Here is a 23,662-nt window from a genome sequence, read left to right on the forward strand (position 1 = left end):
ATTAAATTAAATAGTAAATTGGTCCTGCCACACCCTGAAGAGCATATTATAGGATCCTTGCATTATGTGGTAACAACTTACCATTTTTACACCATGTTGGCATTTCTTTCTCTCTTATAACATTGTCGAAATTTACTATCGGAATCATGGTAGTCATGTGTACAGCATGTGATCTGATAAGGAACTAATCATTTCTCGTGAGTTATCAGTGAAGGGGAGGAGGCGGCTTATCACAGCGGCAAGCATTCGCTCGCTCCCCCACTGATAGAAGTTTCTCACTTCAACTGGCCCTCTCTTTCCCGCACCCTCTTCACGAGAATGCATCATCTGTTGCTTGAGCCTTAGCAAATTACGAAACTTCAGATTGAAATGAAAAGCAATGTTTGATGAGGAGCTATTATATTTTCAACGAATGTACATCATGATATTTACACTGAATGGAATGTATTTACAATAGATTATTTACAATAAATGTACATGATATTTACAATAGATTATTTACAATAAATGTACATGATATTTACAATAGATTACAAAAGATTATTTTTCATCTAATAGTTGATCTTTACTAATATAACTAGGTGTTGAAAACCCAATCCATTTCACTAGCAATCCTTTTTTATCACGTTTTAATATTTTTTCAATCAAATACACTTGTCTCTCCGATTCGTTTAATTGTGTTTTTTTAATTTCTTCTGCATAAAACCTACCACTAATTACTTCTCCGTTTAGATCTCGCAAGCTATACGTTACAGGTTGAGAAGGAAATATAGAATGAATTACAAAATACTCTGCGCTCCAGTTTATGTTATAAGATTTATCGAAAAGAACCCTTTTCTTTGAGATTCGTACAACATCTCCTAGCTTAAATTTCGGTTTTGAATTTTTCAATTTATATCGTCTATTGAATGCAGAATTCAAAGACATTAAAACATGATTACGATCTTTTTTCCCCACATCTTTAGGTTTCATTCTTATGGATGAATGCATTGTTGCATTATAATCACGAACTAAACTGTCTAGTTGCGATATCCAGTTTTTGGTTCCATGTTCAGTTAAATATCTATAAATTTTTGCTTTAAGTGTTCTATTAAACCTTTCAACTATGGAGGCTTTCTTATCGGTAAAAACATGATAATGTTTAATACTATATCTATCTAATAACGCTTTAACTTTTGAATTAAAGAATTCTGTTCCCTGATCTGTTTGGAACAGCTTAACTCCCTTATTTTTAGAAATAATTGGCTCGAGAGCGTTAAATACAGATTGGCTTGCCTTGTCTTTTAATGGTACACAATATGCAAATTTTGAAAAACAATTAATAACAGCTAAGATATATTTGTAACCCTTATTAAAACGCGATAAACTCGTCATCTCAATGAGATCTGCTTGAAGCAAGTCTTTTTCACTTTTCAACTCATATTTGCGAGTGGGATAGTTCACACGCGGCACGCTATGAAGCTCTAAAGCTAGCTTAGATCTAAATGTTGGATGATTGTAACGGGACATACTGAGCAATTGTTAGTATGAAGACTTCCTTACTACTGTTCAATCAATTTTATATGTGTACATACTTAATCAGACTAAACCGGCTTCATATATTATTCTAACTTACACATAGCTTTACAACTAGAGTAGCTTGGTTTAATTCAATAAATCAACATAGAATGAGAAACATTATACAGCATTTATTTTTTGATAATTCTTTACATAATTCAAGTATATAGTTTACATTCATTAAATATGCCGTACAATAATCAAAAATGTGTACAATATCGTCTTTATTTTTCAAACTTTTGTCAATAGTTATAATAATTTTGCATTTATTCGTAACTTACAACTAATACATTTATTCCTTAAACCTCTACAAGTATTACAATTAATTTTCACATTCAAAGCTTTTAGTATTTAATAGTTTTATTCTCTCCTCAATTAACGAGTTCATCATAATTTCTGTAAAAAAGTTAAAGTTATAGTTTGTACAACATTGCTGATTCGCCACACATTTTCATAATTTCAAATGTAAATCTTACACTATCAATGTTTTTATCTGTTAACCTATCATCAATGAAATAATACATTTGAATATTCAACCAACCTAATGAATTACAATAGCAAAATTCAGGAATTTCCTTTAATTCACATCTTCGATGTCTATCAACTATATTCTTATTTATAATATAACATACGCTTATATGTTCTGACTTCTGTTCTTCACTTTTACCAGGTTTTATAAATGTTAAATATTCCTCAAACGTTAGTCCTTCTTTTCCGAAATTATTCAATTCTAATATTGTTTTGTCAATAAGTTCGAAATAACAACATCTATATTTTTCATCGATTTTATTCGAAAAATAGTTCTTATCAAATGAAATTGAATCCATCTCCAATCTGAAATTAAACATAATATGCTATCAATCTTGTTCTAGCCCACTCTCATCTGAACAAATAAATAAAAAATTCCAGATAAGTTCATTTAATTGTTCTTTTGTTAAATGTTTATTTTTTTCTGTTATACATTTTTTAATTTTATCGATAGACTCTTTAAGATGTGCACACACACATCTCCATGAATCGGGGCAATCTTTTCCCCTGTAAGCATCATATGATGTACCGTATAAATCACAAACTGAAATATGATTATAGTTATCACTATGCCAAACTCCTAATTTTTCATAGTCTCTCACAAATGTTAGATATTTCATATTCGTCCATCCTTTTTCTGCTAACTGGTCCAATAATTGCTGATGCGTCTCCAATAGTTCAGTTAGTTCACAACGATAACTTTGTATTCTCGCCATTTTTTCTAAAGAAACAGAATCATATTTAGCCACAAATCTTGTTTCAATAATTCTGTATGAGGTCATTTCTCAACTATCTTACTATAAATACCACTGCATTGATCTGCATTCGTTCAGTTTGATAGTGTCAACGGTGGAGTAAACATGAATACTTCTAAGGTGTTTAATGTGCATATGCTCTGTGGTAATAAAATCAAGCCTACCAATGAGCGGTTTGGTTTGTGGTTTCTATCAGAAAACTTGTGTGATGACAACCTTGTGACAGACATTGGAAATATTGATTACACTGCTGGAGAAGAACTGTTAGTGCAGGTTGACTCAAATCTTATGCCTATAACAGAACCTTTTTGTGACAATATAATGCTTGTGAAAATCTGTGCTTTGGATGATTGTGAGCCAATGGATAAGAGACGCTTCATTCTAAAAAAGGATATATGTGGTGCATTCAACTTATATTTAAGAGACAAATTCTCTAATATGTTGACAGCTAAACATGGAGTCAAAGCAAAGCTGCCTTACCTATTGGACGGTGGAAGTGATATGTCTCAAAAGATTCTACAAGTGCTTGGTAAAGATGATTACAACGAGGTGAAACAAAAATACCAGCAACCAGTGGGGATACCTTACAAAGTGGAGCTTGCAGATGTCCCAATTGCTACATTGATAGAAGAACTACCGAGATTATTGGAGCAGCTGAGGAAGGTGCACTTCTATCTACTAGACTTGCACATAACACAGGACTTTGCTGGAATATTCAACAAGAATGGAATGTGTGACTTTCTAACTACAAATCATTGTTTCTGCTTTCAAGGAGAATATAAAGAAGACTATAATGTGATAGTAGATAACAATAAAACTGTTGGGATTGATTGCTTGACTTGGGTTAATAGTAATGTGAGGGTAAAAATTTATAATAAGTTTGTATGCCAAATCACAAGCCCTGGTGTAAATAAGCAGTTAGGTAACCATATTGTAGACTTTATTGCCTGTGCAGATACAAGATTACGGGAAACCTTTACCTCTGATGCAGCTAAAATGCATGGTATTACACGTTTGGAAGCTACAATCTATAACTATAGTTTAACAAATAGAGACAATAGCAAAATCTTTGACCCTATTCAAGATAGCTTGTCACTCTTGAATGATAGTAGAAATTATTTCCAAAATGCTCCAATTTATTCTGTGTCCTTGGCTAAAATGTGGAGAAAACTGACAGATAATTTAAAAAATAGTTGTTGTTTGGTCTATAATGATCTTCTACAGTATGTTTACTGGGGTAATAGCAATACCAAGAAATTGACTGGTGTACAAGTAAAGCTGCCCACCGACCCACAACATAGAAATAAAATAATTTCTTATGTTATTTCTGCATTCAGTTTCAATTTACTACCTATAAATTATGTAGAAATTTTTGAGGATCCATCAAACAAGAATAATATCAGTTTCTCACAAAAGTGTTATATTAAGAGTGGTGAGACATATTTCTCCAAGTCAACCACAGTTTTCTCTACCATATCCAAAGTTGTTGAGCTAGATGAGTTGGGCCTTGTAGCAACAGGTAACTTGATACCACAAGTCTTAAGAAAACGAGCAAACATAACTTGTAAGCTTCTCCCATACCCTGTTAAAGAGATACAGCCCACGTCTCCTATCACAGTGCTATCAGACAAAAAGCGTAAGCTAGAACTGGATGAAATTGATCTAAAACGGAGGAAAACTGAGTTTTTTGAAACCACACAGTCATTTAGGGCACAGCATAAGCAGATAGAAGAATTTGAGGAAGAAATAGAAAATTTGAGAGAGGAACTTGAGCCATATTTCCATTCACATTGGCGAAATTTTGATCTAAGTGGAGTGTACAATGTGACTGCATTTACTGTAAATAATAAAGGAAAATTTGCATATGTAGGTGTTTTAGGAGAAAAGGAAGGTTCGAAAAATGTTTACTTTGTAAAGGGGTGTCATAAAAATGTTTTTATTAATGCATACAATGCAAGAGAAGACCTTAAGAAAGAGGGTTATTTTGTAATCCCTTACACTGACAAAAAAGAAATTATTTGTCTACCAAGGGAAGAGAAAATTTGTGTAATTACAGTCAATGGTATGACAAGCTATAATGGTCATACATTTCCTAGAATAGAATCACTTAAGTTTCTGTCAGATGTATGGAAAAACTTGGAAGACACTCCCTTCACACAAAAAGAAGTGGAGCAGTATAATAACATCACAATGCTGGAAATTAAAGGGAAAGTAAAAGTAGGACAGTGTAAAAGATTGGAAGAGTTACCACAAGGTATAGAGTTAGTCATTATTGCAATAAAAGAAGTGTACAATAGAAACAATACTCGCTATATTCTGCAGTTTGAAAATCTGGAAGAATTGTATGTCTCAAACTATTGGTTAGAGGAGGAATTTGAGAGCTCTAACATTGATTTGAATTATAAAATTAGAATCAAGCTAGATGTTTTTAAATATACACCCAGTAGGAATAAGGAAAGAGTTACTTTCTGTATTTGATTTGTCCATAGATATGGTTTGATGTATGTATAATAATTTAAAAATAAAGAAAATTATTGTGACATTGACTGTTGACATTTACCTCTCACCCCTTCTCCTGATTCCTCTCTCATTTTTTCTTTCCTGCTAAACGAGTGGAGGACAGAGGAGGAGAACAAAGGACAATTTTTGTCCTTGGAGAAGAGGAAAATTGTCCTCGGAGGAGAGGTTTTGTCCTCGGAGGACAAAATTGTCCTCGGAGGAGAGGTTTTGTCCTCGGAGAAGAGGATTTTTGTCCTCGGAGGAGAGGATTTTTGTCCTCAAAGGATAAAATTAAAGTAAAAATGAACTTACATGTGTTGATTTCACGAAATGACAGCTATCTCCTCGGGTATGTTTCCCTCACGAGAGCTCAACTGGTTATGAGGTTTGGAACTCGAGTTGAGAGGTGAGAAAATGCTGTGAAAACAATGAAATATTTAATAACTGAATCGAGAATGCTATTCCTCTATGGCGTGAAATATTTAATAATATTAGAAATATGTTTGAGTGAGTAGACATGGGGGATTTCAGCTTCTAGCAGGTGAAGTCTCATGCTGAGTTCTAGACGAGATTTTTTTTTTTTCGTCTTCTAACACATGGATGCTATTTGAAAAATGATCGTGTGTCGGAGAGAGAATACTTACAATCTGATAACGATGCGGGAGCACGTGTCGAATTTTTTCCGCCTTGTAGCACGCTCTCGCTCGCACGAGCCTGGAACAGAGAGAGAAAGGTATGCTATATAAACACAAGCGATGAGAGGAAAATTATCATTTACATCTGAACCACCTTCACGATGACTTCACAATCTTCTCCATCTTACATCCTGCCGGATAGCCCACCGTCGCAGCGTGTGCTCAACTATTGACAGCGCAAAGCTGCCGAGTTGTGTGCTGCTTCTTCTGCTGCTGCTGCTGCTGCTTCTGCTCCCGCACCTGCTCCACTGGATCCAGCATCACCAGGGGGCGAGATTGTCATCAGGGACAGTCCTATTCACTGCTTGGCTCCAGCACCTACCTGGGCACCACAACGAGCGGTGCTAACTACCCTCTCAAACAGCATCAGGCAGAAGCAGGCGAAGAGGAAGTTGACGTTCGAGGAGCCTGAGGTTAGCGGGGATGAGGAGGAGCACGTGCTCACTCAATCAAAGGTTAGTTTCAACAAATATTATTATTATTGTATCAACATGTGATGTGCACAAAATCTTTATAAAATGTGAATTTTTAAAACTAATTTCCAATGGATAAAATCTTTTGTGTGCATTACAAGTCATTACTGATTCTTATACTGTGAGCGAGGACTGAGCTTGACTTCTAATTGTGCTATCAAAACAATCCGAACACAGATAAATTCTCATGATGGTTGCATTGAAATTTGGATAAAAATTCAAAACATGTTTTAGTAATTTCGATAATAAATTCAAATATGTTGCATGAAACAATTCAATTATCTACCAATTTGAATTGAGTTCAAGTAATCGGAGAATTTCCAAGTTATTACTTATATATATATATATATATATATATATATATATATATATATATATATATATATATTACTTACTATATCAAATTACTGATTCGAATAATGCATAAACTGTTTATAATATTCCGTGTGAAACAAAATTATTGTTGATAAAAATGAGCATGTAATGAACTGAAATATTGATTCGAATAATACATTGTTATTTGAATTATGAAAAATGCGTTTACATGCATGAACTGTTTATAATATTTCGTGTGAAACAAAATTATTGTTGATAAAAATGAGCATGTAATGAACTGAAATATTGATTCGAATAATACATTGTTATTTGAATTATGAAAAATGCGTTCACATGCATAAACTGTTTATAATATTTCGTGTGAAACAAAATTATTGTTGATAAAAATGAACATGTAATGAACTGAAATATTGATTCGAATAATACATTGTTATTTGAATTATGAAAAATGCGTTCACATGCATAAACTGTTATAATATTTCGTGTGAAACAAAATTATTGTTGATAAAAATGAACATGTAATGAACTGAAATATTTTTTGAATCAATTATTTAGCAATTTGAATTGAGTTCAAGTAATCGGAGAATTTCCGAGTTATTACTTACTTCCAGTTTTGAATAGTGAATCTGTTGAGCAAGTTCTCCCTCTCTCGTATGATTTGATGATGAAAAATCTGAAACAAATAAGAGTCTAATGAAATATTTTTTCAACAGAAACGTGTGCCGGAAGAGAACTCCTCACTCGTGCCGCTGATGGAGGAGGTGCGACGAAGGGAGGTGGAGGAGGAGGAGGAAGCGGAGAACGAGATGGAATCGGAAAGCTTCCTGAAATTATTAAATAGTCGGATGGAGAAACCGTGGACGCCTCTGCGTGAGCTGGAAGAGGGCTTACCTTACCCAATATGCGACGTGAGAGAGGCGTCCAACCAGCACGGTTGCCGAATTGTGGTCAAAATCCGGGTGCCTGGAGTGAGAACAACTGATGTTTATTTGCCAGAAAGATTCGCCCGGATTTTGAGCGAAAAAGACATTTAGAATTTCAAATTGCAGTGTATATCATTATGTCTGTTTGTGAAGCATGTTAATGCTTCTATGACAAACATAAAAATTGTTAAATGCTAATTTTAACAATTTTTATGTCGCTAAGCAGCCAGCATTAACATGCTTTACATGATATTATTATGTGTGAATATAGATAAATATAATGTGTGCATATTTGATAAAAAATTGTTTTCAATTCTTACCTATTGTTGCCGTTGTTGATGAGTTTGTAATGAATAGTAGAAACACGCAGAAGAAGAAATGCTGCTTCACCTGCTCTGTTGTGAAAGATATTTAAATAAGGTGACTGAGTCTTTTATAGTTATAGCATGCTCAGTAGTCTTTTCCGCTACACACACACACACACACACACACAGCCGTACAGGCAAGCGCTGCTGGCTTCTCGCTCCCTCCTACATTAGCACGTGTTCCTACATTAGCACGTGTTCCTACAGATGTGGGTGGGCCTGCAATGCCAGCATCATTTCTCCCCTTTTCAAATCGCATTCACCTTTCAGATTTGAAATAATATTCTTATCATGCTAGATGCATTACCCAAAAAAATTCTAAAAAACAAGAATGCCATTGTGAATTTAGCAAGGGAAAGTGAGGATGGGACACATTGGGTAGCATATAAGAAAGTTGGCTCTAATGTTTGGTATTTTGATCCAATTGGAAATTTACAATCTCCATACGAATTGGACAAATATTGGAAAAAAGAAAATGGAGTAAATATATTTTATAATGTGGAGCATATGCAACCATTAAATAGCGATTTTTGTGGTCATCTTACATTATTGTTTCTTGCAAATCAGTTGTAATTAAGTGTTTGTGGTGAAGACACAAGATGGTAGCTATTACATTACGATCTAACACGAGTAACCTCTATGAACATTTACAAGAAATTATAGAATTGGATAAAAATCGTGAATGGGAAATTGGATTGATTAATTTTTCCAGTTACAATAGTATTGCAAACATTAACAAAGGAACAAATTCCAGCTTCAAATATGGTGATAGATTAATCGAGTTGGATACTGGTGCATATGAAGTTGAGGATATTATAAAATCTTTAAAGAATAAATTGAATATTGATGGGAAGAAGAATAAACTTATTATACGTGCAAACGTAAATACTATGAAGATTGAAATTCATTCTGATAAACCCATTGATTTAACACGTTCTGATTCGATTGCTAAGATACTTGGTTTTGATAATGTTGTTTTGCAGCCAAATAAATGGCATTATTCCAAACATTTGGTTAACATAACAAGCGTTGACAGTATTGTAGTTGAGTGTAATTTAGCTTACGGCAGTTACTCTGAGGGAAAACAGAAACATATAATCTACAAATTTTTACCAAAGGTTCCTAGCGGTTATTTAATAAACGAAGTACCATCACCGATTATTCATGTACCTTTGAATACGCATCGAATTCAAACTATTAATGTAAAGGTAACGGACCAGAACGGGTCGTTTATTGATTTCCGTGGAGATACAATTACAATTAGGTTGCACATACGTGAAAAGTAATGGGTTATCTTATTTTCAACCCACGTTCGAATAAGACCAATCAAGTCATTAGAGAAAGGAACGCGATAGCGTCAACACCTAAAAACAAACGTGCTTTGTCGGCTAAAAGCGTGAGAATATTAGAAAAGTTGGGTTTTATAGTTGATTGGCGAAATGTCAGGCGCAGCAATTAGTGAAATTCTGGATGTGGAGACAGACCTTCAGTTTTATAATGATATTACTAAATTCCAATTTCACACTCATACAGTTTATTCGGGACAGGAAATAAAAAACTCTGACGAGGCACATATTGGCATAAATTCTTTAGATGTCTATTCTTTACCTTGTAAATCATTCATATTGATTGAGGGAACAGTTAACTGTACAAAACCGGGAACAGACCCAGCCGATGCACCAGTTGCAGCAGACTGTAAGTTAAGCAGTAACGTAATCGGCAACCTTTTTGACGAAATACAATATGAATTAGCAGGTCAGCAAATTTCTAAATCAAGATTGATTGGATTAACATCCACAATTAAAGCTATTCCAGTGAAGAATACTCTTGATAAAAACACATATCACTTGGCTGGTTTTGACAGAGCAGGATATGAGCTAACGGATAATACATTCACTTTCTGTGTACCGCTGAAATTAATCCTCCCGTTTTTTGAAGATTTTCAAAGAATAATTTTAAATTTGAAACAGGAACTCGTCTTATTGAGGTCACCGACAGATCTAAATTGTGTTGAGTCTGCAAGTGGAACAAGCGTTAGTGTGAAAATTACAAAACTGCAATGGAGAATGCCCTACATAACTTTAGAAGATCATGTAAGACTGAAATTTTTGAGACTGCTCGATGCTGACACTCCGCTGAAATTAGGTTTCCACCATTGGGAAATTTGTAAATTACCAAATTTGCAAAATTCACTTAACCATTCTTGGGCAGTTCGTACCACATCGAGTTTTGATAGTCCAAAATACGTTATAATTGCATTTCAAACTGATCGTAAGAATAAAATTAAAAAATCAATATCTAATTTCGATAGCTGTGGTATTTACAATGTTAAAGTATATTTTAACAGTGAGTATTATCCATATGAAAATCTGCTAGGTAAGAAGGAAGTTTTATACCGGATGTTCCTGGATTTCGCGCCCTTGTATTATAATCATTCAATCAATAGCGAACTCGGAACAGAAATTGACTTTAAAACGTTTTGTGAATCAACACCGCTGATTGTTGTAGATTGTTCACACCAACCAAGTCATTTGAAATCATCGACAGATGTTTGTATTGAAATGGAATTTAATAGTGCAGTACCTGCAAATACTTCCACGTATTGCGTTTTAATTAGCGATCGTGTGATGGAGTACACACCTCTCACGAGCATGGTGAAAGAAGTTCAGTAATTTTATTGATAGAGCGCGCCGCCTATATAAGGTGTGCATTCTGCTCAATTTAGTTCATTATCAGTTTCACCTTTGAACAGACAACATGTCCTATTCTTTGTGTTCTGATATTTTGGACAAGCCACAAACTCGCTCTATTGGTATTCAGTGTGATCTTGATAGTTTCTATTATGAACCAAGCTGCGGTGCACCGAAGCCGCTGCAGGTGGAGGAGGAGGAGGAGAAACGAGAAGAGAAAGACAAAGGATTCGAGGACCCTGCCCCGCCGAAGATAAAGAAGTGGACAAGCAGACGTCTACGAAAATTGCTACGGTTGATCTTCACTGGTTTAAACAAACTTGTAATCAAATTATTGTGAAAGAACTTGCTATAATTGACAAGTGCAATAATTATGACGTACTCCATTTCAAATCACCATTTGCAAAGATGGAATTGAGTGCAAAATTGTATAACGATGTAACATGGCTGGAACGTAACTATCATAAAATAAAATGGACCGATGGAGATTTGGAATACAATGAGACAATGATTCGTGATTACCTCGCAGGTTATGAAAAGATTTTTACAAAAGGAACTGAGAAAGCAAAGTTTTTAAGAAGATTGCATTCTAACGTACAATGCATACTGGAGGACTTTGTCAAGCCTGATTTCAGCTTTTTCACCACTTCGTGGTGTTATGATGCATGTAAGATACATAAATATAGACCCGATGGAAGATGTGCTTTGTACAGTGCACAACATTATAATTCTTTGCTGTTTAAAAATATGTATCAAACAAATAATTTCTTGTGCGAGAATACTCGTATGAGAAGTATGAAATTGGCACCGATGTATACAAATGCGCAGAAAAGAAACTTTGCACGTTATGGATTCTCCTACAACGGAAAGGAATTACAGTGTGTTTATTGCTTGCATGCACTGAGATTGCATAAAGCACGCACGTGTTGTCTGTCTACAATTATTAATGAAGAAAGACCGTTTTATTACTCTATAATAGTGCCTGCCTACACATAGTTTACTTCATTCGCTCGACAACAATGGATCCGACAAAGTGGTTAGCTGCTGACAACCAGTTGGAAGTGAGGTTAAAAAACTGCATAGACTGGTATAATGAATGCGAAATTGCAATTGAGAAATCATCTCGTGAAAATTATAGTTTGGCGAAACAATTAAAGGCTATTTTTCTAAGCACAGTTAATTTGAACGATATAAAAGACTTTTTGTGCTATTACCGTCCACATAATTTGTCTATAGATAAATTAATTAAAATTGAAGATGAAGTTATGTATTGTTGTAGTGAAATGTTGTAAACAAATTTTTAATTCAGATATTTCCTCGAACATTTTGGTTTAGTATCAGTGTAGACTTGATTGAGTGAGGACGCGAGATACGCCCCCTCAGAGACAACTGTTACAGCTAAGTGCACATTCCTACCTTATCAATTATAGTTCATAGCTTGATCTAGGTCATGCAGTGTTTTAGCTTTGCAAAATTCAAAAAATTAACTCGCCTCTTGATGTCAATTTCATTCAATGAATTTGATTCTATTGCAAAAAATATTAAATTTTCAACAGGATTCCAAGGCGATGATGATGATCTAGCGTTAACAAAAACAGAAAATGTACACTTTCCAATTTTAACTGTGGTTGTAGAAGTGACTGGCTAGGAACTCACTGATTCTGTCACAGACAGGATTGGCTAACTCTGGAACCCGCTGATTCTGGCCAGAGAATTGTGGAGAATTGGAAATGGCTAACTTTGGAAGTCGCTAACTGGCAACTCACTGATTATGACGTCATCGTTTTCACCTTTCTCCTTTCGTCATCGTCTCATCATCCTCATCCACCTCCACCAACCCCTCTACAACCACAAGCTCCTTCTCCTACTCCTACTCCTCCTCCTCCTACTCCTTCACCTCCTCCTCCTCCTCCTTGTCATCATTATCCTCCGGCCAAATTATCATTTCTTTATATAATATTCTAGAGGGTATTGAATATATTGCCATGATTGAATTCTTATTATTGCTGGGGTTCCTGTTCTATTATATGAGTCGTCTATTCATTCTATTATTATTGTTTTGTCATAATAACAAATTATTCTGATTTTATAACTTTGGCATAGCTTTGTACTAATGATAATAACATTGTTGTTATTATTAGTACAAAAGTTATTATTATTATGACATTTAAAACAATAATAATAGAACTATTTTAATGAATTTGAATTCGAATTAATATTGTATAATATTACATCAATAGAATTAAATATGATAATAACATTGTTGTTACTATTATATATTCGTTTTAACTCTGTTCTGTAACTATTATTCAGATATTTTAAATTCAATTACATTTATTGAATGAGCGTTAGCGAGTTGACTTGAGCCGCGTTTGGACCGAAGTTATTGACAAAATTTTAACCTAATCTCTATACAGAGTGTCCACTGAATCAGGCTCAGGAAATTCCCGTACATTCCCCGTATATTTCACGTTCTTCCCGGTTTTCCTTGCTGGTTGAAACACATGTTTATTGGAAGAATATAATATTCTCAAATAACAATCTCAAAAGTGCAAAAGTATGTTATTCATCAAAATGTAGCACCATTATACGATTATAACTATGTATTCTGAATAATACAAAAAAGGCAATTTAGAAGAAAAATCGAAACTCGCTAATCTACCCTTTACCCTTTAAAACATTATAGTCCAGTCACTACCGGTATATACATTGGTGTTTGCAATATATATTTTAGTTTGATTTTTCAATAAATCGTTTGGATACATTAGAGAATTCTAGAGTCTAGAACCAATATTTCATGCAAAATTTTCAATATCCTCTAATTGTCACAATTTAAATGTACAATTCAAAATCCCTCTTGGCGTAATTTTGTGCTCTTCAACCTGAGACCGGAGAGCGCACAAAATCACGCCCAAAGGGATTTTGGATTATACATTTGAATTGTAGCAATCAGAAGATATTGTTGATTGAAAACTAAAATTCATTAAAATTGATTATTTTGTTGAAATTTCACTCGTTTTTGTGACTCAGAACACATTACATATAGATTGATCCCTCACATAGTATATTTTCTACTATTTGATTCAGTACATATCTTGGAATGTATTCGTAACAACTGGTTGAATCAGACTGACTCAAAACAAACCTTTCACATACCAGATTCTGCTAACCATGATAGTATCCTCACTGCAAGCTTTTCTCACTTGAAAACGTTTCATTACTCAGAAGCGAATAGTGTTATCAAATTAGCACCTCCACTCGACAGAAAAGTTCTCTTCCCAAGTTCCCTTGAAAGGCAAAATGTCAAGCTATGTGTTAAGGTATTTGATGAGAAAAATGTAGCAGCTTTAAAAGAATGCAACATTCAAAATGAAAATTTTGAAACCCATGGAGAAAATCCATGCTAATTGTGAGCTCATAGAGCATCAAATTCTCTTCAATTTGATGTATAATTCCACACTTTTACGCATTTCCCTACGACTTTTGCAGCAGCTTTATCTAGTGTTGAATATGAAATTTCCAGTTTTGCAACAATTGACCAATTGACAAATGAATTTTGAAGGAGAGTTTTGAACACAATTTTTGACTTTGCAGCGTTGTTGATACTAGTTAGGAGGAGAACATATCAGAAGTCCCCATCCCTACCCCATTTTTTGAAGTGATGAGGGTGATTTAAATGTTGCATTCTTTAGCTTTTTGCTTCCACGCTTATATCTTTGCAACAATGCGTTCAACCAAGATAACTGCTCTAAATTAAGTTTGATAGATTCTCTACAATTCCTGTTGAGTGGAGTTTTGTGATATTTCCAACAGTTTTCGAGAAATCCGGTCTTGAAAGTATGTAATTGTTGGAATAACAGGTTTTCATCAAATTTTTGTTTTTTTTTATTCAAAGTATGGAAGGTATAGAAAAAGTCGTGGAATGAATATTGTAGGAAATTATGTAAGCTTCAATGTTTTATTGTATAGTCATGTCCGTAAGATGTATAGTTTTCGAGTTATATGCAAGAAACCAAAAAATTGTACTTTTGAACCACCACCACCACCCCCTCAGCAAAGTGGGTAGAGATGGGGACTTTCGATATGTTCACCACCTTACTACCCTAAAGAGATCCGCGGGGTCAAAAATTGTCTTCCTAACTTTTCCTTCTATAAACTTTTTTGAGCATTCACTGCCTGGACTAGTACCCGCAATGCAAAAACGCATTCTTCGATGTGTTTATATTTTCATCAATAAATTGTAAATCTCTACGATATGTTTTATTCAATTTGTTCAGCCTCTTCCTCATTTAAGACATCAAGTCAAGTCACTGATAAACTGACTGACGCACTGTACAGTTGGCCGAAAACGCTGTGGAGTGTCGTGCAGAGTACAGTTCAGTACTGTTCTGAATGTTGCAAATCGATGGAAATAACACTCCCTTATTCCTTGATCAAAACTTTATTATTGACTAGCATGTAACCCGTGCTCGGCAAGGGTCTATTTTAAAACTTGACAAATTGAAAACTTGACGTAATGAAAATTTGAAGAATTTAAAACAGGCCTATAACCATCCTCGGTTAATTAAGTATCTATATGCAAAATTTCAAGTTGATCAGTCCAGTAGTTCAGACGTGCGTCAAACATAATTTTCCTATCCTGTACTAATATAAGCCAGCTCTTTACTTTATTATAGTATAGATTGGTGAGCCTGAGAAGATCCTATCCACGTGAGTACGTTTTTTTGGTTGCCAAAACATAGACTAAACCAGACACCTTTTGGGGGAAATTATTCAACTCTACCCACTTTTTCTTGAAATAACAATGATCAAGGTTCTTACCAACAAAAATCGATGGCAATTGGAAAATATTTATAAAGGTGTCACTTTTTGTGAGTTATTATATGCTGTAGTATTTATTAAAATATATAGGATATTGAAATTACAGAATCTATTCCAGTGAACTTAATTAGTTGGTGAAATTAATATTATTAGTTTAAACATAACAAAGTGATTATAATTTTAAAAGAAAATAATTGTCATGATACTTGGTTCTTGGTCAAAAATATTTTTATATTGAAATTTATCCAATCATTAATTTTTCAGAAATGATTATATTTGCATTAAACATTATTTATCGATTCCTAATGTATTATTCATGACAATGAATTGTTCAAAATATAGATTATCAGAGGAGGCCTGTACTGTATTAATATTCGCGAAAGAATTCTCATGTTTTCCAATTGTGATGGATAGCCAAAATTGGACCGCTAGCTGCACGGCGAATTTTAATCGAGGGCTCTGATTGGCTGAAAAGTTCAGCGTTCGGCGAACGGCATGGAGAATGGTTAAGAGAGCGGCTAGAGGGACGTCGAACGGTTCGGAGAACTTCGCGGCTGTCGTTTAACAGCTGAGTTTAAAAACTATGAAACATAATATGGCTAATGTTCGCTGCAGGGCGGATTGTACGATTCGCTACGCTGTTCGAGCTTCGGTTCGGCATGTGTGGAAATACCTTTATATCCATTTGAGGTAGAGTTCAGTATCTGGTGTAGGTATTATCGATGTTGAAATTATTGATAGTGAATCAAATTACACATATGTTTTTCAGAACCAAAAATGTTATGTTTAATAATTAGTCCAATCAATATTATATAGACAAGCAATAATAGACATGACAAAGGGTATGTGCTTTCAATATAATAATCTAGTTCTGATTTTTCAATATATTGTTTGGATACATAAGAGAAGTCCAGAACCAATTTTTGCATGCAAAATTTCCTTATGCTAGATACAGAATGGCCCAAACACCTCGTATTTTCGGCTTACTTTCTAGTTTTCAGCTTATTTCCGCCAAATCCAGTCGTCGGACAGTTAAATTTGCTCTCGCCTTTTTTCAGATTATAAAATTCTGAATAAAATGAAATCACTTGGAGCTCTTTATATATTGACAAACTTAGATTTCAGAGCTCCTCTACATAACTTTTTGAACATTGACCTGTTAATACGATTGTTATCAGAAATTATACTAAAAACGTTGCATCCTGATTCAGTCAACAACTCTAAGATTTGTAGAGTGAGATCATATAACTGATCTCCTGTTAAATTTTTACAAGGAGATAAGCCTACAACATAACAGAGAGGATACCATGAATGTTTGTATAGTTGTTGCTAAATTGCATGAATTTTCATTTGATTGAACAGCTAAACCTTCGAATTTTCTACCTTTATAATATGTTATTTCGGGCTTGACATAGATTTAGTCAATCCACAATATTACTTTTGTGTATAGCTGGAAGCCATATTTCAGCCCCATTTAAGTCCTTGGGGAACGAAAATACTGATACCTTAGATAATCTATCATAATTGCTTCTAAAGCCTGGTACACAGCATATATAAGGCATGATTAACTGCACTGCACATAATCACCGATGCATTACCCACATGAGCTAACGCTTGGAACTGAGCGAGTCGATGCTATTTTAGTTCATACGGAGCTCAAAAATTCAATTGGGGTAGTATCAATTATTAAATGGAGGTTTCAACGTATCTATTTCAGTGGGGGAATACGGGAATCCCCGGGACACAGTCCGACAAGTCTTGTGACGTACCATTACCCAAAGTGGTAGGGGAAGAGCACGGCCAGTTCATCTAGAGTGTCCTTGCTTGAATGGTTCTGATGGCGTGATGACAATTTTCACCTAACACGGTTCTCCCATTTATGCTAATGTGGAGGATAATCTAAGTAGTGTTTTTTGTAATTAGTATTGTATCCTAATTCAGTAGTGGAGGAAGTAGTGTGTTTAGTTCGGTTCAGAGGTCACATGTAATAATTATTTTCTATACAGTACCTAATGGCATTAAGGGAGATTCCCGGGGTACGTCGTGGTGCGACACTTTTCACTTGCAACGATGGTTTCTATTACCAGTATATTAGCATATCAAGGGTGAAAACACATTACCGTTGCTACTTAAACACGTGTAGAGCTAGGATTTGGGTTGAACATAGAAGTAAAAACATTACAAATAATGAAAATTTCCCTTGCCATAATCACAGCCCAGATCCTCTGCTAGAAGCTAAGCATGTGCTACGAGAAGCAATATTTCAGCGGGCCGAACGTGAATCAACACAGCTGAAAAGGATTTTTGACGAGGAGTGCAATAAGTAAGTTTATCAATAAAATTCAATACTTTAATTAACTATATATTTAATAATCAAACGGGACCTACAATGCAAATAATGTTTGCCTAAAGTTAATAAATCTATGAACGGAAATTTCAAAAATTGTATTGTTCCAAAGTATTTGAATCAATTACCACTCCATATTTAATCAGCGAATAGCCTGAATTTGTTTTCAATACAACTCAAAAATTGGATTTTCTCATTCCAGGATCTGAAATTATCAACTTGTGACTTATTATGATATGAATAAATTTGTAATTTCTTCTATTATTTTGTTTTGTTACATAGAGTCATGACTATTGTATTAGTTTCAGAATAATATTATTTCTAAAACTTGGATTTTACAGTTGGGTTCTGGGTACTCATAAGCGTTAAGTTAGTTTTCGGTTATGTTTGGCTTTCAACCTGTTTCTCATGGAATCTATTATTTTTTATTGAGTGTAATCAATGTGTTAATAGTTAATACTGTATTTCACTAGGTTATCCCGGGTCGCACGAACGTGCGACTTTATTAAACTCTTCTTTTTCTTCCGCTTCTTCCTCTTTCTTCATTTTCTTTTCATTTTTATTCTTCTCTTTATTCTACTACTCCTTCCTCTTCTTCTTCTTCTCTTCTTCTTCTTCTGTTTCTTCTTCTTTTTCTTCTTATTTTTCTTCTTCTTCTTCTTCTTCTCCTTCTTCTTCCTTCCCTTCTTCTTCTTCTTCTTTTTCTTCTTCTTCTTCTCCTTCTCCTTCTCCTTCTTCTTCTCCTTCCTCTTCTCCTTCTCCACACAATGGGTGTTTACATTTAAAATATTCGAGTTACAAACCCTAAGTCACCCCCTTATGAGGGGTTGAAATTCAGTTGTGCGTAAAAAGGTAGAGTATTTGACCAATAATTTATCTTGAAAGTTACAGTATTATATCTACAACTGTCTCCAACTTATTGGAGGGTTCCCATACATATGACTCACTCTGTATAATGTAAACATTAAGGAACGTTTATAGTTTAAAATCTATTCAATACAACTAAGAAACTCAAGGGTCCACCAACTCTACCATAAAATCTTTCAATTTCAGAGTTTCCAGTGAAGTAGCCCAAAGTTTGGCCTTTGGAACAATCGAATCATCGATGCGGAAATGTAGAAAATTGAATTTTCCGAGACTTCCAACTTCTGCCATCGATTTTGCTGATATGTTGAAGGCAGAGGAGTGGGCTAGATTCTCAGAAACCCTAGATGGGAAAAAATTTTTCATCGACAACATTGTAGTTGGAGGATGGAGCAACTTGGTATTTGTCTCCGAAAATACCAAACACCTCCTATCAACGGCTGAAGAACTTTTTTTTGATGGCACTTTTAAAACAGTGCCGTCAGTTCCAGGTCTTGCACAGCTGTTCATCGTAAATGCTGTAGCATTCGACCATGTAAGTACACGCTATCAAGACTTCAACTTTGGCCCGTTTTTAACCCTCATAGCGCCCTGGGAAAACTTAATAGGTGCGCCCCCCTCTCATTAAGTTTGGTTTCAGACCCTAGAAAGACAACAGGGGTCACGCGTATATTTACTGTTGTTACCTTGACTGCAGTAAACTTGTAGATCTGGGATTTCTTGTATTATCTAACTAGCCCATCAACTTCCTACACACGTGATTTACAAGATTTAAGTCGGTCAGAAGTGGGTGAAAAAAAACCAACCCCTGTGGTCTTCAATGTATAGTTGATTTATTTAAGCTTCGCTCAAAAATTTTGCTTATTTTCGAACATCATTGATGTAGACGATCCGAATTATAAATTCATAGTTATAAATATGCTCAAAGTCGATGATAATATTAGTAAAAATTGTTTAAAAGTATCATAACAACACATTATTCATCTATATTCACAATTGAACATGTTTTTTTCACAGACTGGATAAAAACCATCACAATCAAATAGAAAATTCTGGGTATTTTTGAGCTACTGCAAAAAGTATCAAATTCGGTGGCTCATTAGGTTATTTGTTATTATTTATATCCATCCCATTGATGAAATTTGAAAAATCACGTAAGAGACATCAAAAGTTGATACTTGAAAGGTTGATCATGGAAAACAGTGTAAAAAATGTATTTATTTATTTATTAAAATGGATCTAGTAGTAATTTTTAGATATTTTATAGTTGGGGTTATGCGTAACCCCATGTTTTATTCAAGCATTGCTTGTTTTGTGTTGTATTTCTAGGAATAAATTCAAAAAATAGATTAATTTCCAAAAAAATAATTGAAGTTACTGGTTTTACGCTTGAAATCTCAATATTATTATTTGATGATACTCTTAAAATTCAAGGGTGATATATTCCAGTGTTACGCTGTATCATCAATAATTTAAAATGTGTAGCAACAATTCCTATTTAAATAATATAGAAGTCACCAAATACTCGAACCTCTCTATAACGAACCTCCACTTAACGAAATTCTGTACACAACGAATTGACCTGGTTCCATGACATTTTAGAGTTTTGGCCGCTTATTTACATCTGACGAATTTCGGACTTCTTAACAACAAAAGTTTTCTATTCATTCCAACATACAAAATGTAGTGTGTATGGGAATCAGACGGTCATTTTCAAGGAATTCTTTAGTTTCAGCAGAAGGGTCAATAGACTAGAAATAATGGCACTTCAGGTAGGGAGAAGAAAGGGTGGTAGACAGACAATAGAGGGTGAAACACATGTCGGATTTGAATGCAAGTTACTGGGAATTGAATTCCAAGAACTTGTCATTATTGTAGACCAGGCAGGTGAACGACTGGACTTCCCCATTCCCGCTTTTGTCACACATTTCTACTCTTCAAACTGACTATAGGCTTAGGCTGGCTTCACACTCGTGATTTTTTCGTCGACCGATAGTAAAAATATTATTACTTCAGAAGGCTTTATCATTCAAGTACTCATAATTCTCAACTTGACAACTAGAATTGGTGTAGGGAAGCATTTATAGGTGTTATATAGGTGTTATATAGGTGTTATATTGTAAGGCTTCTGGAAATTTCTACTTTACACGGGACAAAGAGGGTATCGAATTTCAGAAGTGAACACTCTGATGTTCCAGTTTTAAGTCTATAAATAAACTATGAAAAGATACATAGGTTTTTCAAAATTAACACACATAGAAACAATTCTCTATCAGGTAAAACCATGTACATTATGGTGAACCTGTAATTATTCTGCCCGTTGAGTAGCCTTAAACTGATCAAGGGACGAACCCAATCTCCTGAACGACGGTTTTTTGCGACACTCTTTTAAAATAAGTGCAGTCGCACAAGCTATTTCTTCGAAATGTACCCACGTTCGCGATGATATGTTTCATGTACCACGTGCATTTCTTTACCGCCGTGATACGATATTATAAGATTCATAAGATCATGGCAGTTTTCTTGACAGAACAACATCTCAATGACGAATACCTCTCTGCAGCGATTTTTTTTCTCGGGGTTAACGACTTCGCCTGTACTAATCTACATAATTCTTTCTTCCCAACAAGTATAATGAATGTCCTTGTTCTCATAATTTAAACCGACCCATAGTCTATCAGTTGCTATCTACATCTATCACATATCAGTTTTTCAAATCGTCTTAAATTTGTCACTTCAAGGCTTTTCCAGTGGCTTACGTGTTGATGGAGAGGAGGTCGTACGCCTGCTACAAAGCTGCCCTACAATTGGTGAAACAGTTTGCACCAGATATAAGCCCACGTTTGATGTCCGATTTCGAGGCAGGGCTAATAAGGGCACTGAGGGAAACCTTCCCTCTCTCAGACATCAGTGGATGTTGGTGGCACTTTTCTAACGTAAGTATTCGTACAATTTTTACATTAATTTATATAGATTATAAAATTGATGCATTTTCTTATAATTGACTGCGAGTTTAGCGAAGTCCATGTTACATACAGCAATAATGCGAAGAAATACAGGAAACCATGGACGAAGATTCTTTGAAAAGGGCGCCATGCCAAAAAATTGTACGTATGAGAAGTAAGATGAAATTGTTGTAATTTGTACTTCCATAAAATCGACTCATTTTTAGACGTTGGAAATCAACATCGAAATAAAATTTGGAAGATATTTTGGTGGAGGGCGAGGGAGCGCTTGTTAGCTCAAACACTGAAAGTTTTATTTCTGGAAGTTTACCATCTTTCCCATCCGTGGTTTTTAAGTGAGTGAGATTGAGCGCCCTCGCCCTCCACCAAAATAAATTCCAAATTTTATTTCGATGTTGATTTCCAACGTCTAAAAATCAGTCAATTTTATGGAAGTATAAATTACATCTCGCTTCTCATACATACAATTTTTGGCATGGCGCCCTTTTCAGAGAATCTTCGACCATGGTTTCCTGTATTTCTTCGCATTATTGTATGAGTAAAGGAACTGACAGTAAATGATCCAAAAATTTTGTTGGAATTTTTTTGGTACCCAGATTTCAGTTCACAAGACTTTTTAATAGGGTTGGAATAGAGGACGGGTGACGAATTTTTTGAGAGGATAATATTTAAAAACCGCATCTTGTGTCTCCATTTGAGTTTTCGGAAATATAATTTAAAATTGATCAGCTGACGAGATCAATTCTGTTATTACTTTCCTTGCCCTATTACCATAGGTAAGGAAAGTATTGCTTTCCGATAAAAATTAATGTACCCCAATTTCTAAATTACCATACGTTTCAAGGTCCCCTGAGTCCAAAAAAGTGGTTTTTGAGTATTGGTCTGTATATGTGTGTGTGTGTATGAGTGTATGTGCGTCTGTGTACACGATATCTCATTTCCCAATTAACGGAATGACTTGAAATTTGGAACTTAAGGTCCTTACACTATAAGGATCCGACACGAACAATTCCGATCAAATGCGATTCAAGATGGCGGCTAAAATGGTGAACAATGTTACTGGACATCAATTGTAAAGATTTTTATGCCTAATCTTGCCCATTTGAAATTGTATCTGAAGCCTGATAATTGTAAATCTTAAATCAAATTTTGCATATGAGGGGCGGAGCTCCTGAAATTTTTAAAGTTATGGGACTTGGGTTGCAGCACCTATAATAATGAAATAGAATTCGCTCTTGTGTGCTAGTTTTATTTTAATTTTTCTATAATAAATTAACGGTGTTTTACAGTGCATATTGAAGAGAGTGAAGAAATACAGATTGGTCATAGCAGCAAAAAATGATGAGAACGTAAAAAAAGTTATCCACATGTGCATGTGCCTACCCCTTCTTCCAGCGGGGCAGATAGAGGCTGGATTGACCGCTATCGGTCAACATGCTATCCAAACTATAACGGATGCTGACTACAAACAAAAGCTGATAACAATCACCGAGTACATAGCAGCGCAATGGATTGGAAGTGAGTAATTTAATAGTAGAGCATTTTTCGACTATTTTCCAATGACTATACACAGGGGTGCCCATCCCCCCACTAGAGCGTATGGCGTACTAACCCTTACCCCCAAAGAAAACTAATTTCCCCCCACCCCTAAGACTAAGAGCGAGAATGAACTTGGCTAGATCTAGGATCTGTGAGCACCTAGACTCAGCTTTTGGACCTTCCCAAAAAACCTTCAAAACTATCTATTTTTCTACCCCCTCCCCCAAAAATGTTATGGGCTGTGCGCCACCACCCCTGCTATACACCAACTCTTATGAAAGTAGAGCAAGGAATAAAGGAATGA

General features: G+C 34.9%; 2 protein-coding genes across 3 annotated transcripts; both read left to right on the top strand.

Annotated features, from left to right (window-relative positions):
* Positions 1–3,278: 3,278 nt before the first annotated feature.
* LOC120355135 lies at positions 3,279–7,877 on the top strand. The gene is made up of 3 exons (XM_039443454.1): positions 3,279–3,389; positions 6,211–6,489; positions 7,557–7,877. The coding sequence occupies exons 1-3, from the start codon at positions 3,279–3,281 to the stop codon at positions 7,875–7,877; spliced, it is 711 nt and encodes a 236-aa protein (XP_039299388.1).
* Positions 7,878–15,383: 7,506 nt separating this feature from the next.
* On the top strand, positions 15,384–23,454 carry LOC120355276. 2 transcript variants are annotated; one of them, XM_039443624.1, is made up of 5 exons: positions 15,384–16,332; positions 17,858–17,965; positions 19,043–19,388; positions 21,595–21,789; positions 23,109–23,454. In XM_039443624.1, the coding sequence occupies exons 1-5, from the start codon at positions 16,226–16,228 to the stop codon at positions 23,343–23,345; spliced, it is 993 nt and encodes a 330-aa protein (XP_039299558.1). In that variant the 5' UTR covers positions 15,384–16,225; the 3' UTR covers positions 23,346–23,454. The 2 variants fall into 2 exon arrangements, with proteins under 2 accessions (XP_039299558.1, XP_039299557.1); XM_039443623.1 differs by lacking the exon at positions 15,384–16,332 and having other exon boundaries at positions 16,639–17,965; positions 23,109–23,453.
* The last annotated feature ends 208 nt before the right edge of the window (positions 23,455–23,662 follow it).

Source organism: Nilaparvata lugens, chromosome Y, assembly GCF_014356525.2.
Source record: "Nilaparvata lugens isolate BPH chromosome Y, ASM1435652v1, whole genome shotgun sequence".
In the NCBI taxonomy this organism is placed as follows: domain Eukaryota; kingdom Metazoa; phylum Arthropoda; class Insecta; order Hemiptera; family Delphacidae; genus Nilaparvata; species Nilaparvata lugens.